We start from the raw sequence: 16861 nt of genomic DNA, 5'->3' as shown, positions 1-16861 counted from the left end.
AGATTAGATTCTCCCAGAGTATCTTCTAGTTCTAAATCCTGGGGGATTCCAGTGCTGACCCTCACTCCCTTCTCCATCACACACATGAGCCCTCTCCGGCCCATTGTGGGCTACCAGAGGCAGGCAGAAGCAGAAAAGAGCCCTCTTTTTTCTCTGGGAACAGCCTTCCTGTTTCCTTGGCTTCTCTTGGGTCACCTATTCCCAGAAGTCTCATGACTGCTCTGAACCTCAGGACATTTCCTGTACTGTCATTAACTTTCTGGGCTGTTTGGTTCCCTTGACTGGGTCGTGAGCTCCTTGAGTAAAGCAAGACTGAGGTTTACTCCTCTTGCTCGTATGGGGCGGGCCATACAAGTTTATAAATAAGTGAAGTAACGGTCCTAGAGAAAGCTGCCTTCAGGGGATAGTGACCCTCCTCGGCAGTATCTCTCAAGGTGTGCCCAGTGCAGAAGAACGCTGTGTCCCCTGCCACCCCCTTTGGTTGCGCCTGTTGTGCTGGCAGTGTTGGGGTCCCCACAGTTGAGTGGGGGAGTGCCAGGAATGAGGAGCCACTGGTTCCCATGGGCTCTCTCCCCAGCACCCACTCCCAACATCTTTGGCAATGATGGCACCTACTGTAGCCAGAGCAGGGCTTTGGCAGGCCTTGGCCAGCAGTGGAAGTTGTGTTTCTGGGGGCCTGAGAGCCCGGCAGCCTCAGGGCCCAAGGCCAGCCTGCGTGGGCTCTGGAGCCCCTACCTGGGTGGGACATGCCATGTTTGATGGAGCGGCACAGGCAGTCATGCCTTCCCTGAGCCTCAGCTGGGTCTGGAAGATAGGGTCGCTTGCACCCACAAGGCTCCAAGCCTGTTGACTCTGCACTCTGGTCCCTTCACCTCCAGTGGACCCATCACCTATTTCCTCCCCAGACTGAGCTTGGCTCATCCCCAGAATGTTCCAGGCATTCCCACCTCCACCCTGTGCTCACACGCTTACCCCACCCTGATGCTCTTTTCTCTGTGCCCTGTCTGCTACTGCCCTTCTGAGACTCCTTTCCAGTCCCTCTGCCCCCAGAAAGTATGGTCCCCCCATCCCAGGTCTCTTGAGCACATGCTCATCGCCATTCCCCATCCCGACCCCTACAGCCTTCTCCCATTGGCCTGTGTGTGAATGTGTCTCCCTGGCAGCTTGGGAGTTCCCAGACTGGGGCCAGGGCTCTTCTCCCTCCCCGGCAGACTTTGCGACAGGACTGGCCCGGGCCTTAGTGATAACACTGGAAGTAAGTGAGCTCTGCTCCCCTGGACTTCTCCATTCACTCCTTTCCCTCATCTTGGACGATGTACTTGGACACAGGGGCAGGAGAAAGAGTGAAAGGGACCCCCACAGACTGAGAAAAAATGCACTCCTTTATTCCCTGTGGGAGAGACTGTTCAGGGAGCCTCCAGCATCCGTCCTGGGGTGTAGGCTTGGTCTTAGGGCCCCAGCAAGGCTGGGGCAGCAGTGAGGACTCTGCTGGCCCCGGGGCAGGGCAGGTCCAGGTGGGGGCTGCTGCCCCTTCCTCAGAGCTTCTCCAGGTAGGAACCAGGGACGAAGCCACGCTGCCCATTCCGTTCCACTGTCCACCAACCATCCTCCCCTTCCAGGATGACTTCCAGGATGTCTCCCGCAGAGATATTCAACTCGTCGGAATTCTGGGCAAGAGAATGAAAGTGCATTGGGCTGGAGGGGCCCTTTCAGGGGGGCTCTGGTGGGCACCCCCACCCCAGGCAGTAAATGGGAACTTGTCTCCCCGGTGGGCCAGGTCTTCAGAGCCGTACCTGGCCTCCTGGAGCCACAAGACGAGGCTGCTCTGGCTGGGGCAGCCTCCAGAGACATGTAGGGTGTGGAGTGTCTTGTGGGACTCGGCCTCCTGCCCTCCTTGGTTTGTTATTTTTAGGCCTTCCTCACCCTGGGGCTTCTTCCCCCACTTTCCCCCCTGCTGCCCACTTTCCCAGCTCTGCTTACACAGGTGTGTTCGTCACGCTCCGAGCCTTCTCAGGCGCACCGCACACAGCCTCCCCACTGCTGCTGAGCCAGCCCCTGTCATGCAAGCACACTCCCATTCTCCTGGCCTGTCCCCCCTCTGACCGAAAACCAGGCTTTGGGAGTCTGCACAACCCAGGGCACAGCCTGCCTGCCCCGAGGGGATTCTTGGCTTCCCTCTGTGTGGACTGAGGGGGGCTCTACAACACCCACCAAAGCAGGGAGCAGATTGGACTCTCAAGGATCTCAGAGCACCCGTCCTATGGCCTCTCGACCCATCCTTTCCCCATGGACCTCAGAAGACCAACCCGAGGTCTCGTTCTTGGCACCTGTGGCCCCAGTCTGAGGGCACAGAGTCTGACCCTTGGTCCATCTCCTGCAGGTTGCCCCAGGTGCTGTCAGCGTGCCTGCACATGCACACCCAGGCACACAGTGTCCGTGAATGCCTGGACACCGCGTGTGTGTGAGAACAGTTACGGGCACAGGCCCTCGTACCCGTTCCACATTTGCTTGGCAGATACACAGCCACTGCCAAGTGCTGGGTGCTATTCTAGGGGCACATGCCCCAGCTCACTCCACACTCTGGCCTGCCTGTGCCTGCCTGAGGAGAGGGGGTGAGGGCCTCACCTGGGCCGTGTAGTCGTAGAGCACCCTGTAGCCCTGTGCTGGCACGCTTGGGGGGCCCGGCGCCTCCTGCACTGTGATGGCAGAGTAGACAACCTCACTCCGTTCAGGGGTTGGGGTCAGGGTCTCTGTGGAGGCGGAGAGCAAGGTGAGGCTTGGAGCCTACCCCTTTCAAAGGCAGTGATCCCGGAGGCCCCCCTGGCACGGAGCTTCTCCTGACTTGGTTCAGCCTCCCCCCAAAAGCAGAGAACCCGTCTGTGCCACAAAGGAGTCCTCTCCTTTCCCCTGGGCTCAGTTGCTTGGGGGCCCCCACATCACTCCCAGTAACCTGCAGAGGCTGCCAATGGTGTGGTCTTGGGACTTCCGTGTAGCAGCCCGGAGAACCTGGGGGCAAGAAGCAAAGCAGGTAGGGAGGGAGAGGGATTCAGCAAAGCCCCAGGGCTGGGGCCATCTGGCCTCTAGGCACAGAGTGACATGAATGCCCATCAGGCCTGAGGGTGGTCCTTCCCCTGCCTCACCCTTCTAAGCCTCCTCAGCCTGCTTTTTGCAGGCCCTCCTCACTGCATTCCCAAGGCCCTGAGCCCCCAGACCTCTGCTCCATCCTCCTTCTAACCCCCACAGGTGAAGGGGCTGCCCTCTAGAGTCCAGCCCGCTTGGGCCTTGCTGGGACCTTCACCTACCTGGGCCCAGTTAGACCTCCTCCCTGTGCTCCACCATGACCTGGCCAGCCCAGCCATTCCCTGACCATGGGAAGTAGGGACTCCAATGTACATAGCACTAGGAAAGAGTGCCAGGCTAATTCACCCCTTTCCTTGTGCCTGGCTCATGCCTGGACTGAGCAGCAGCCATGAAGGTTTGCTGCATAAAAAGACCAGAGCCAGCAAGAGGCAGACCCTGGGGGCATTGGGGAGACAGACGTGGGTACCCACAAAGCAGGCAGTGCTGAGGGCTGTGTAAGTAGAGGCTGATGCTATTCCTAGCCTCTGGAAAGGCTTCCAGGTGGGGTTGAGTCCTGAAAGACAGCTTTATTTAAGTTTATTCATTTATTTTGAGAGAGAGAGAGAGAGAAAGAGCAAGTGGGGGAGGGGAGGGGAGAGAATCCCAGGCATGACCTGAGCTGACGTCGGATGCTTAACTGAGCCACCTAGGTGCCCCCTGAAAGAAAGCTTTAACGGACAGAAATGGTGCAAGGCATAGCCTGTGAGTGATTGTGAGGTGCAGGGGGGCTGCCCAGGATACATGCCCAGGATAGAAACACATGGACATGGGTGTGTGGACCTGGTCTGATGATGATACGGGCTGTGCAGGTTCAGCACCAATGACAGAGTCCTGCCCCTACCCAGAGTCAGGGTAAAAGTCGGCAGGGTTGTGGCTGGGAGGAGCAGAGCTCATGGAGGCTGCTGCCCATTTCCCCAGCTTTGTCTATACCTGTGACACTTTACTCACTTCCCGGCCACTGGCCCACCCCTCCTCAGCTGTACGTGGCTTCTAGCTCTCCCCTGCTTTGGCTCCTGCCCATCCCCTCCAGTAGCCAGGCCTCCTCCACCTGGTGGGACCGCTCTCTCATCAAGGCACCCGTGTCAGTCCTTTCTTGACGCTGTCCCAGGTGAGCTTTTCCATCAGGTGTTTAAATGACCATCTGTGCTGAGACCCAGGTCCTTCCTAGGGTTGCAGGGAGGCCTGAGTCCCCCAAGACTACACTAAGACTGTGAGGGTGTGACTGCCCTCCCTTGGGGCCTTTGCTTTCTCACGGTTCCTGGAGGGGCATGCTGTGCCCCCACTCTGAGCACAGGTGGTCACTCCCTGTCCCCAGAGGTGTCCCACAGGGGAGGCTTCAGGAGTTCCCGAAGCCTCAGAGATAAGCTGTCCTCAGGGAGCTGAGAGGTCCATCAACCCCATCCTCATCCTTACCTACCTCCTGAAGGCAGGGCCTTCTCTGCACGAGGCTGGACGGAGAGAGGGCATCACAGGGGCCTCAGGGTGGGAGTGGGGCACAGGCACCCCATGAAACCCACAGATGCAGACTCCTCCCACACACACACACAGGGCACGTGGCCCCCTCAGGAACTTGGGTGCTCTCAATGAGCTGTCACCATTGTCACCCAAGGCCTGAACCAAGAGGGTCTTTGGATTCTGAGTCTGACCCCAATGACTTCTGGGCTCTGGACCTGGAGAAGGTGACTTGTGCAGGTGACACAGTGATGCATGGCACTAGGATCCTCTGCGGCCAGGCCAGGGAAGGAGCCCTGAAAGGCCTGGGGAATTCTCCCAGAGCACTGTCTATAAGGTCTGCTCTTGTGTCCTGATCCTGCACGAGCAGGAGTGTTACTGCCGCAGCATGACAGTCCAGCGTACCAATCCAGGCTAGCAGCAGGATCCAAGGGACAAGGAAGCCAGCCTGGGGCCTCCCTGGAGCTCTGAGCGCAGTCACCGGCAAGTAAATGGGGTGTGATTATTTGCTTAATGTCTGGGTCCCTTTGGACTGAAGGTGTCATGAGTCCAAAATGAGGCTGTCCTGTCCCCAAAGAATGCCCAACACCTAAACCCAGCACTAGGCCCGCCGTAGGTGCTCAGTAAATACACGTGGAAGAAACACTTGGAGGAGGAGGGGCCGGACCCACTTCCTGGCACTTCCTTGGCCCCATCTGGCACCTCACCTCTTTATCACGCCGCACGATGGTTGTACGCCAGGGCTGCCGGATGAGGGCGCGACCTCCCGATCGTAATAGTTCTGGTAGGGCACCGGAGCTGTGGGCAGCAAGCCTGTGAGGCCCAGGGTGACCGAGGGCAGGGCAGGCGGGACCTGCACCACCTGATACCCGACTTGTCCCCATCCAGAGACCCAGATGGGGGCCCCACTTACCCACTCTGGCCCTAGCCTGCCTCGGTGCTTAGAGAGGGGGCCTCTCTCACTTTGACGAGACACACCCCACTGTGGGCACCACTGAGATCAAATATTCTGGGCTCGTGATTTAGTGGAACCAAACCGGCTGTAAGAAGGCTCCCGCCTCCATTTCCCCTTCTGAGAGTTGTGTTCTTAAGCACTGTGCCATCTCTGCCTCAGAGGAGGCAGCAGGCCAGGGCCCTGACCAGGGGGCTGCCCCATCCTTGACCCCTCCTTGGGGTCTGGCCCAGGCTCCTTCACCCAGAAGGGAGCTGTGAGCCTTGTTCTGGCAGTTGAGGCTCAGAGAACTGGGGCCAGGCCTCTTAGGGACAGATGGGCCTGGCCCCAGAGGCTGTCTACCTGCAGGCCGGGCCTCACCCGGGGGCTCAGTGCCTGTGCTCTTGGCCTGGATGAAGCCATCGATGTCGGCTTCCACGCTGCAGCCTTCTAGCGTCACCCGCACCTCCTCGTAGAGCTGGCAGTGGGCAAGAGCAGAGGCTGAGGGATCAGGCCTCACCTTGGGGACTACCCTCTTCAAAGCCCTGCTCCTCAGTGGGTGTGAACTCTGGCCAGGGGCTTCCACCCCACCAGCCTCCTCACGGGCCCTGTGCGCACAGCTCAGTGCCTGTATTTGGGGGCCTTGGCGTGGAACTGAGAGGTCAGAACCCTGGCTGACAGCTTCTTCTACTTCCTGAACACCTATTGTGCACAAGGTCCTATGCAAGGGACTTATCTCACTCTTGTCCTCTGAAGAAGACACCACTTTCCCCATTTTATAGAGGAAACTCAAAAAGGGGAAGTGATTTGCCCAAGGTTGCAGAGCAAGAATTCAGTGTAGCCAGGCTTTGCATTAATGGGAGGATCCAAAGCCCCCATTCCTTCCTCTGCCACAAGGAGACCACCAGTCCGTGGTCCAGGCAGAAGGGTTCAGGCAAGTAACAGCAGTGGGCATCAGGGAGTCTGGGCTGCCTCAAGAGAGCTCATGGCTCTCAGGCTCCACTAACAGAGGTCAGAGCCCCTCGTGTGGAAGTGGGGGCCCCTCTCTGCTGGGGGAACCCACCCCAACACTCCTGGCATGTAGAGTTCAGTAAGGGGAACCAGGACACCCCAGGGAGTTGGGGGGCAGAGGAGGGACTGGACCTTGGCTCTTACAAGCACCAGGCCTGGAGTAGAGCAGCCCAGTGTCCTCCAGCCTCTCTGCAAACCTCTGAGGGGCAGTGTCAGAAGGCAGAAGCTCCCTTCTGACCCCAACAGGGAGCAGGTGCTCTGTGGCCTTGAGAGCAGAGCCAAGGACCTGGGAGCAGGGGTGAGCAAAGAGGCAGATGCCAGGGTAACCACAACAGTCTTCCAGGCAAGGAGACCAGGGCCTTGTACTGAGTCCCCTGTCCTTTGGGGCCCCAGGGGCAGAGGCTAAGCCCTGAGCTGTTTGTTGATGGACTCGGACCTGGGCATGCTGTTGCCTGGAGTCTGCCCTATCTGCACACCTCCACCCCCAGCTCACTCTCTGCCCCGCCCTGTCCTTAGTCCCCCACCTCATCGTCCTTGACACACTGCAAGGAGAGCTGGTTACAGTGCACCCACAGGGCATTGCGAAGGATGGTCAATCGATCAAACTCTTGCAGCTGGAAAGCCTGCGAGGTGGAGATGGGATGGAGGTGAGAAGTGAGGAGGGGCTCGCAGGGTCAGGCCAGACTGGGCCCCACTCAGCTACCATGGCACTGAGTAGCCACACGCCCCCCCTGCTGAAAGCCAAGTCCAAAGGAAATGCCCTTCTTGGAGGATCCCCACCCCCACCTTTGTGCCAGCCCCTGAGGCTTCTGGATCCTGCCCTCACCCTTCCTCCAGTCTCCATCACATGCTAGAAAAAAAGCCCTTGGGCATTGTTGTGAGAGGAGCACTGGACCCGGAGTCCTAAGGCCTATCTCCCAGGTCTTGTCCACCAGCAGGACCCAGGGAAGCTATGGGCTTTTTCTGAGCCTGAGGGCCAGCTTCAGCAAAAAGGGGTGAAGGATGCCTGCCTCCCCATCAGGGCATAAAGCCAGATGGGGAGCTCCCTGGGACAGGGGCCCAGCACAGGGCCTGGGGAGAGAGCAGATGGGTGAATGAATAAAAGAATGAGGTCTTCCTCCCACTACTGCCTCACTTTCCCCCATGAAGCAGCTGGAGGGATGGACAGCCTTCTCATTTTGCAGCAGGAGAAGCAGGCCTCATGCCCACAGTCACTCACCTCACAAGTGGTCCGGTGCTCCTGCTCCCACTCACCCCGCACCTTCTCCAACTGCTCGATGTTCTGCCTGTACACTCGCTCTGGAAGCACAGGTGGTCCTCAGGGAGGTCAAGGCCTAGACACCCACCCCCAACCTCCACCCCTTTGCTCCCGCAGTGCCCCTGCACAAAGTGCCCTCCTGCCCCAAGTCCTCGGAGTCCCTCCTCCTGCCTCAGAGAGACCTGCCCTGGCTTCTGGTGCCTCATCCAAAAGCCTGTCAGGACCACTTACTCTGGTACTGCTCTTTTTGGAGGTGACTCTCTCAAAATAAATAAATACCCATGAGCAAAAAAATGTTTAAATGAGGATAGGTTAGGGGACATCTGGAACATCAGGTGTCCTAAATTTGCATTTTAGGGGTCCCAGAAGGAAAAGAGAGAAGGAAGCAGAAAACTTATTTGAAGAAATAATAGCTGAAAACAACCCTACCATGGGGAAGGAAACAGACATCCAGGTCCAGGAAGCACAGAGAGCCTCAAACAAGACAAACCCAAGGAGGCCCACACCAAAACACATAATCATTACGATGTCAAAAATTAAAGCTAGAGAATCTTAAAAGCAGCAGGAGAAAAACAACACAACGTATATATAACGTATATATAACGTGTAGTTATATATACACGAAAAACCACAAAGTTATCAGCTGACTTTTTAGCAGAAATTTTGCAGGCTAGAAGGAAGTGATAAAATGCTGACAGAAAAACAAAAACAAAAAAAAACCCTAAAACCAAGAATACTCTACCTGACAAGCAGTATAATCAATTATATCTACAAAAATTGGTCAAGAAATATACAAAATAAAAAAGATGTAAAATATGACATCATACATTTGAAACGTAGAGGAGGGAGTAAAAATGTAGTGCTTTTAGAACGTGTTGGAACTTAAGTGACCATCAATGTAAAATAAATTATTCTATTCATAGAATGTTATACATGAACCTCATAATAATCATAAACCCAAACCTATAATATAAACAAAAAGAGAAAAGAACCCAGTCATCAAACCACAAGGGAAGACAGCAAAACTACAAACAGGAAACAGTTAACAAAATGCCAATAAATGCATGCCTGTCAATAATTACTTTAAATATAAATGGACTAAATGCTCCAGTCAAAAGACATAGGGTGACTGAATGGATAAAAAAACAAGACCCAGCTATATGCTGCCTAGAAGAGATTCATTTCAGACTTAAAGACACACACAGGTTGAAAGTGAAAGGATAGAAAAAGATTCCATGCAAATGGAAGCAAAAACAAAATAAACAAAACACAGCTGGGGTAGAAATACTCCTATGAAGCAAAATAGACTTTTAAAAAAGATGGTAACAAGAGACAAAGAAGGGCATTATACAATGATAAAGGGATCAATCCAACAAGAGGATGTAACAATTGTAAATAGCCACACACCCAATACAGAGACACCTAAATATAAAAAGCAAATAATAACAAACACAAAGGGAGAAGTACAATAATATTAGGACACTAACACTCCACTTACATCATGGGTAAATCATCCAGACAGAAAATCAATAAGGAAATGATGGCTTTGAATGATACTTTAGGCCAGATGAACTTAGATATGTGCAGAAGATTCCATCCCAAACCAGCAGAATACACATTCTTTTCAAGTGCACATGGAACATTCTCCAGGATAGACAGATCACATGTTAGGCCACAAAACAAGTCTTAGTAAATTTAAGAATATTGAAATACTATCAAGCATCTTTTCTGATCGCAACAGTATGAAACTTGAAACCAATTACAAGGAAAAAATACAAACACATAGAGGCTAAACAACCAATGGGTCAATGAAGAATTCAAAAAGGAAATTAAAAAAATACCTGGAGATGAATAAAAATGGAAACAACATTTCAGAATCTTTGAGGGATGGCAGAAGCAATTCTAAGAGGGCAATTTATACCAATACAGGCCTACCTCAAGAAATAAGAAAAACCTCTAATAAACAATTTAATCTTACATCTAAAGGAACTAGAAAAAGAACAAACAAAGCCAAAAGTTAGTTGAAGGAAGGAAATAATAAAGATGAGAGTGAAAATAAATGAAATAGAGACTTAAAAAAATCAGAAAATTCAATAAAACTAAGAGCTGTTACTTTGAAAAGATAAACAAAATTCATAAACCTTTATCCAGACTCATCAACAAAAAAAGAAAGAGAACTCAAAAAATAAAATCGGAAATGAATGAGAAGTTACAACCGACACCAGAGAAATACAAAGGATTGTAAGAGACTACTAGAAAAAAACAGATGCAGAAAAGCCATCTGAAAAAACTCAACATCCAGTCATGATAAAAACTCTCAACAAGTGGGTTTAGAGGGAACATACTTCACCATAATAACCCACAGCTAACACCACAGTCAATGGTAAAAAGTTGAAAGCTTTTCCTCTAAGATCAGGAACACAACAAGGATGCCCATTTTTATTCAGCATAATATTGGAAGTCCTAGCCACAGCAATGAGAAAGGAAAAAGAAATACCCAAAATGATATGGAAGCAGTAAAACTGTCACTGTTTGCAGATGACATGATACTATACATAGAAAACCCTAAAGCTTTCACCAAAAACTATTAGAACTAGTAAATGAACATAGTAAAGTTGCAGAATACAAAATTAATACACAGAAATCTGTTGTGCCTCCATATACCAATAATGAAGTAGTGGAAAGAGAAATTAAGAAAATAATCCCATTTATAATTGCACCAAAAAGAATAAAGTACCTAAAAATAAATTTAATCAAGGAAATGAGAGACCTGTACTCTGAAAACTAAGGCATTAATGAAAGAAATTAAAGACAACACAAATAAATAAATGGAAAGATATTCCATGTTCACGGATTATAAGAATTAATATTATTAAAATGTCACACTACCCAAAGAAATCTACAGATTCAATACAAATCCTATCAAAACACCAACATTTTTCACAGAACCAGAACAAATCCTAAAATTTGTATGGAACCACAAAAGACCCCAAACAGTCAAAGCAATCTTGAGAAAAAAGAACAAAGCTGGAGGTATCACAATCCCAGACTTCAAACTATACCACAAAGCTATAGTAATCAAAACAGTATGGGACTGGCACATAAACAGATCCATAGGTCAATGGAACAGAATAGAGAGCCCAGAAATTAACTCATGTGTATATGGTCAATTAATCTATGACAAAGGAGGTAAGAATATACAATGGGGAAAAAACAGTCTCTTCAATAAATGGCATTGGGAAAACTAGACAGCTACATGCAAAAGAATGAAACTGGACTACTTCCTTATACCATACAAAAAAATAAACTCAAAATGGGTTAAAAGCCTAAATGTAAGACCTGAAACTATAAAAGTCCTGAAAGAAAACATAGGCAATAAACTCTTGGATGTTAGCCTTAAGAGTACTTTTCTGGATCTGCTTCTTCAGGCAAGGGAAACAAAAGCGAAAATAAACAATTGGAACTACATCAAACTAAAAGCTTTTGCACAGCTAAAGGAAACGATCAACAGAATGAAAAGACAAACAAATGAATGGGAGAAGATAAGGGGGTAATACCCAAAATACATAAAGGACTCATACAACTCAACATAAAAAAAAAAATCTGATTTAAAAATAGGCAGAGGTCTGAATAGACATTTTTCCAAAAATGACATACAGATGACCAAAAGACACTTGAAAAGATGCACAAATCATTAATCATCAGGGAAATGCAAATCAAAACCACAATGATATATCATCCCATACCACTCAGAATGGCTAGTAGCAAAAAAAACAAAAAAACAAAAACAAAAAAACAAAAAAACAAAAACAAGAAATAACAAGTGTTGGCAAGGATGTGGATAAAGGGAACCTACTTGCACTGTTGGTGGGAAGGCAAACTGGTGCAGCCACTCTGGAAAATAGTATGGAGCTGCCTCAAAAATTAAAAATGGAAATACCAATTCAGTAATTCTACCTCTGGGTATTTACCTGAAGAAACTGAAAACATGAATTTAAAAAGATATATGCATCCCTGTGTTTACTGCAACATTATTTACAAGAGTCAAGATGTGGAAGCAACCCAAGTGTCCATTGATAGATGAATGGATAAAGATGTACAATGGAATATTACTCAGCCATAAAAAGGAATGAAATCTTGCCACTCATGACAACACGGATGAACTTAGAGGGTTATGATGCCAAGTGAAGTAAGTCAGACGGAGAAAAACAGATGCCATATGATTTCACTTTATGTGTGGAACTTAAAAAAACAAACAGCAACAACAAAAAACAGATATAGAGTCATAAAAATAAAGAACTGGTGGTTGCCAGAGGGCAGGGGGTTGGGGGATGCAAAATAGGCGAAGGGGATTAAGAGGTGTAAACTTCCATTCATAAAAGAAATAAGTCATAGGGATGAAAAGTACAGCAGAGGGAAGAGAGTCAATAGTGTAATGACACTGGTGACAGACAGTAACACTTATCATGGTGAGCACTGCACAATGTTTATAATTGTTGATTCTATGCTGTACACCTGAAATTGATATGATATTGTAGGTCCACTATACTTCAATTGAAAATCTAAAAATTTAAAAGAGATATAATTAGAGGTGCCTGGGTGGCTCAGTCAGCTAAGTGTCTGACTTCGGCTCAGGTAATGATCTCATGGTTTGTGAGTTCGAGACCCATGTTGGGCTCTGCGCTGACAGCTCAGAGCCTAGAGCCTGCTTCAGATTCTGTGTCTCCCTCTCTCTCTGCCCCTCCCCTGGTCACACTCTGTCTCTCTCTGTCAAAAATAACATAAATAAATAAATAAATAAATAAATAAATGGGGGACGATTATAGCAGCCATCTCATAGGACTGCTGTGTTGTGCAGACTGGTTGAAACATGCAAAGTACCAAGAACAGTCTTGGCAAACGGGAGAACACCAATGTTTTTATTTTACTTGCATGATCGTGTGAGACTGGTAAGCATATGACTCTGTACAGTCCTGCATGAGTGTGTGTCCCCGGGGTAAGGAAAGTGTGGGGTGGGGCAAGGGACAGGCCTATCTGGGCTGCCATCCCAGGGCAGAGGAAATGGGCCAGGCCGCGTACCTGCCTCCGTGGCTGAGTCCTTGCACTGCTTGGCCTTGTTCTGGCTCTGAGGAGACAGAGGAAAAGCAGTGCTGAGCTGGCCCCAGCGCTCGGGCTCCCAGCCTTCCTGGGGGGCTCTGAGGTGCTTCTTTCCCACCCTTCCTGAGCCACCCAGGGGGACACTTAGGAGCCAACTGTGGGCAAGTTCTACCATTTACTCCAGCCTCACCCCACAAAGGACCACAATCAAAAAGCGTCCAATTAAAAAAAATAAAAATAAATGCATAACCCGTGCAGATACATGTGAAAACTGGATATGAAGATCAGAGGGAGAAATATGGACTGGGGCCAGGTCCCACGGCCCTGGCCACCTCTGAACCCACCAGTTGGGACGTAGGCCCTGCCCTTACCTTGTTGCCCCTAATTCACCCACAGTTCTCTGCCCTTTGTGGGCCTCAGCTTTCCTGTCTGTGCAATGGGCGAAATATGTTCTTGGGCCCTGGTGCCTCTGATGCCTCACCCTGGCCCAGGGGCCAAAACGGTCAAGATCTTGGGCTCTGGATGACCTGGGTGTGTATCCTTTCTTTATTCCTTCTTGGATCTGAGACCTTGGACAAGCCACCCACTGTCTCTGGGCCTCGGTTTCCTCTCTGTGGCATGGGTCTCCTGAGCCTGTCTCCAAGGGTTATGTGAGAGTTAACTGGCCCTGTCTATGTCCTGAGATTCCAGGAATCCCATTCCACAGATGGGAAGATGGTAGTTCAGAGAGGAGTAAACAGATGTTCCAGATGTGGACCTTTCTTGGGGTGTCTGTGGCATGCCCTCTTTCCCTCCCTGCCCTGCTCCAGCCCTGGGTGACACCACATGGCCTCAGTGGCCCCACGCACCTTCTCCACTTGCTTCTGGTGGCCATTGGTGCTAATGCGCTCAAAGGCCTGCTCGGCGTCATCGGCGTCCCGGCACTTCTGCTCATATGTCTTCTTGGACTGCGGGTGTGGAGAAGCATGACTGGGGGGGGGGGGGTGCGGGGGGCACCCAGAGTGAGGCTCCCTGAACCCAGCCTCCCTTCTCCCTGTCGGGGACTGTGTGTGGAGTGGGGGCCTCCTAACCAGGGACAGGGATCTGGGGGGCCAGAATAGAGATGGAGAAAGGAGTTTTATTTCCGGGCCCTGTCCAGTCTCTTTAGAGACATGGTCACATCAAACCACTAGCAGGTCCCTGAAAATACCATGCATCTGCACGATGCTGGCCTCTGCATATGCTGTCCCCTCTTGCCGAACCTTTTTTCTCCTTTTCACTCAGTGTCCTAGGGGACACAGCTCAGGGGTCCTTTCTCCCTCCACTCCCAAAGTCCCTAGCTAACAGTATGGGTCATCCCGTGGGCCACTTCTGGGACTGACCACCAGCCCATCAGTCAGGAGCCCCCCAAGGGCAGGGCCTGGGTCCATCCACATGAGTCCTTGGCTCCCAGCTCAGCCCCAAACACCCAACAGGCGATGGTGTGTGTTGTTGGGCAGGGGTTGAGGCAAGCCCTGTCCCAGGGGCCCAGCCCAGAGCTCCTGAGGTCCACATTGTGAGTCCTCCACCCCTCCAGGCCAAAGACCCTCACACTCACATCCATAGCCTTCTTGTAGAGAGACAGCTTGCTCTTCTGGACACGGTCCATGACGGCCTCATACTGCAGGGGACACAAGGCTCTGAGCAGGGGGGCTGTGGCCTCAGGATGCTCCCCTAGGCCAAGAGGACGGGGTGTCCCTGAGATGAGACACAGCATCCCCTCCTGGCTCTGAAGGGAGCAGTGACAAGATGCCACAGAAAACTAGAGCCCGGGGCAGGTTGTGCCCATTGTGTCTCTTTGCTGCAGACTCCAACCAGGACTTGGTCTCTGTCCCGGGAATACTCGCCCTGCGCACACACACACAGTCCTTCACTCACAGTCTCTGTACCTCCTCACGCTGGTCATACACTGTGTACACACCAGCACACATAGGCGCACAAAGTTCCACGTGACACACAGAAGTACACACTCACAGGCTCCCATTGCTCCCACCACTCACGCTCACACACACAGGCCTTCATGTGCACACTCACAGAGCACCCACAGACACCATCCAAAAGCACACACAAGCCACTCTCCATGTCCCTGTGCACAGCCATAGGCCTGTTCACACAGGTGAACATACACACGCCAAACTTTTGCCACTTGTGGGCACACAAGGCCACTGCACCCCTACCTCACCTCCCAGGTTCCTCGTTATGGTAGAGAGAATAGAACTCAGCATGGGCAGCCTCAGCAGGGAGCCTCAGGCCTGCTGCCCAGTCACCAAGGTGAGGGCACACATAGACACTGACACACGTGTACATGCTCACAAGTGAGGACACACGCATGCAGGCTCCCCCCTGCTCCCTCTCACACACGCATGTACATATGCACACAAGTCCAGGCTATCTCCCCTACATACTACATCCCAGTTCTCCACTTGTGGGGGCTCTGGCCACCCTGGGGAAGGTGTCTCTCTGTCTGGAACAGCTTTTGCAGACATTACATCCCCTCTGGCCACAGAAAAACTAAAAATAGCCAGCCTGGGGCCAGTCTCAGCAGGTGCCCTGCACACATGAGGCAAGTCCCAGCTCAGAGTGTTCACCTGCTTCAGCCTCTTGATGCAGAGCTAGCTTTTGGGGCTGGCTTGGGAGACCAACTGTCCACTCAGGGCCCCAAGTTTAGAATCCTAAAAGCCTGAGACCCTGGGTGGCTGGCTGGGCAGAGAGTACAGTCATGCTCTATTTCTGTGGCCAGAGCCACTTCTCAGAGCCTGTCGAAGAAGACTGAAGGAGCCCTGCTTGTGGGCTGGGTCCCCAAAACTTGGGAGATGCACATACGTGTCCCAACCTGTGAGAGGGAAACTGAGGCACAATGAGGAGAAGAGCTTGCCTAGGACTCCCAGGCCCAGCCTGGCCTTAGCTACGAGCTGGCAAGCCCTCCCCTTCACAGCTCCATTTTGTGGGCCTTTGCATTTTTCAATTCTTTGGAGAGTTTGCAAAGATCCTTCATCTCCAAGAAAGAAGTGTTTCTGTGTGCTGCTGGCCTGTCCCATCCTGTCTAGGTGCCACCCTCATCACTAAGGCCTTGTGAGGCTGAGCACATGTCCCCAACTGCCTTCCCAGCAGCCATGGGCTCAGCCAGTCAGAGAGTCTCCAGCCTGGGAGGAGACCCTGGGACAGAGAGGTCACCGAGCCTACTCTCCACCCCACCTCTGCAGCTTCCCTGACAAATAGCCTCCAGACTCTGTTTACATATCTCCCTTGATGGGGACCTTACTTCCTTTCCATGTAGTCCCTCCATCTGGGGGCAGCTATGCTCTACCCATGGAGGAGAAGTACCTTTGGATGCCGAGGTCAGCGTGACACCCCCCACCCCCCATCTCCATGCAGGATCTGTGGCCCCTCTCAGCCGGGCAGCCCTACAGAGTGGCTACAGTGACTAACCACCAAGTCTGCCTTTGTCCTAGACAAACAGCCTTGACCCTTCAGCTCAGGACCAGTTTCTGGTGACTCAGGCTGCCTCCTTTAGATACCCCCAAACTCTCACGGAGCTAATCAAAAAGACCAATGCCTTTCCCTCTTCCTGGCATGAGAAGCTCAGGAGAAGACCTCCAGTGGGGCTCTCAGGCCTGCATGCTGGGCCCTCATTCCAGTGGCCCGTCTCTGCCCACATGCATCCCCTCTGCCTTCAAGTCACCCTCATCCCCAAGCCTGGAGTGCTGTCCTCCACCGTTCATTGGCTTCATCTCCAAGGTCCATCACCCAACTTCACAGAGATGATGACCACCTCCCACTCGGGGCCCACCCCCAACACCCGCCTCACCTTCTTCCTCTGCTCCTTCTGCCTCTCACGGAACTCCTCGAGGCTTCTCAGCTCCTCACGCAGGGCCAGGGCCAGCTGGATGTGGGAGCTGCCCACATTCTCCATTTCTGGGGGCAGAGCATGGAGGCGTGGAGCCCCGGCCTCCCACATACTCACTCCTGCCTGG

General features: G+C 51.6%; 1 protein-coding gene across 2 annotated transcripts in view; it reads right to left on the bottom strand.

Annotated features, from left to right (window-relative positions):
* Nucleotides 1-1364: 1364 nt before the first annotated feature.
* The window catches only part of PSTPIP1 (proline-serine-threonine phosphatase interacting protein 1), a 45313-nt gene continuing 29816 nt past the window's right edge, over nt 1365-16861 (bottom strand). For both annotated transcript variants that reach the window (XM_058736959.1, XM_058736960.1), the window contains 11 exons: nt 16696-16802; nt 14446-14508; nt 13718-13816; nt 12852-12897; nt 7734-7813; nt 7039-7137; nt 5885-5981; nt 5280-5370; nt 2951-3006; nt 2626-2750; nt 1365-1667 (listed from right to left, as the gene is read on the bottom strand). In XM_058736959.1, the coding sequence (XP_058592942.1) occupies nt 1536-1667; nt 2626-2750; nt 2951-3006; nt 5280-5370; nt 5885-5981; nt 7039-7137; nt 7734-7813; nt 12852-12897; nt 13718-13816; nt 14446-14508; nt 16696-16802 (995 nt within the window). In that variant the 3' untranslated portion in view covers nt 1365-1535. The remainder of the gene's footprint in view (nt 1668-2625; nt 2751-2950; nt 3007-5279; nt 5371-5884; nt 5982-7038; nt 7138-7733; nt 7814-12851; nt 12898-13717; nt 13817-14445; nt 14509-16695; nt 16803-16861) is intronic.

Source organism: Neofelis nebulosa, chromosome 7, assembly GCF_028018385.1.
Source record: "Neofelis nebulosa isolate mNeoNeb1 chromosome 7, mNeoNeb1.pri, whole genome shotgun sequence".
Lineage (NCBI taxonomy): Eukaryota > Metazoa > Chordata > Mammalia > Carnivora > Felidae > Neofelis > Neofelis nebulosa.
The sequence above is the reverse complement of the archived record's forward strand: the minus strand, read 5'-3'. Positions and strand labels throughout refer to the sequence as shown.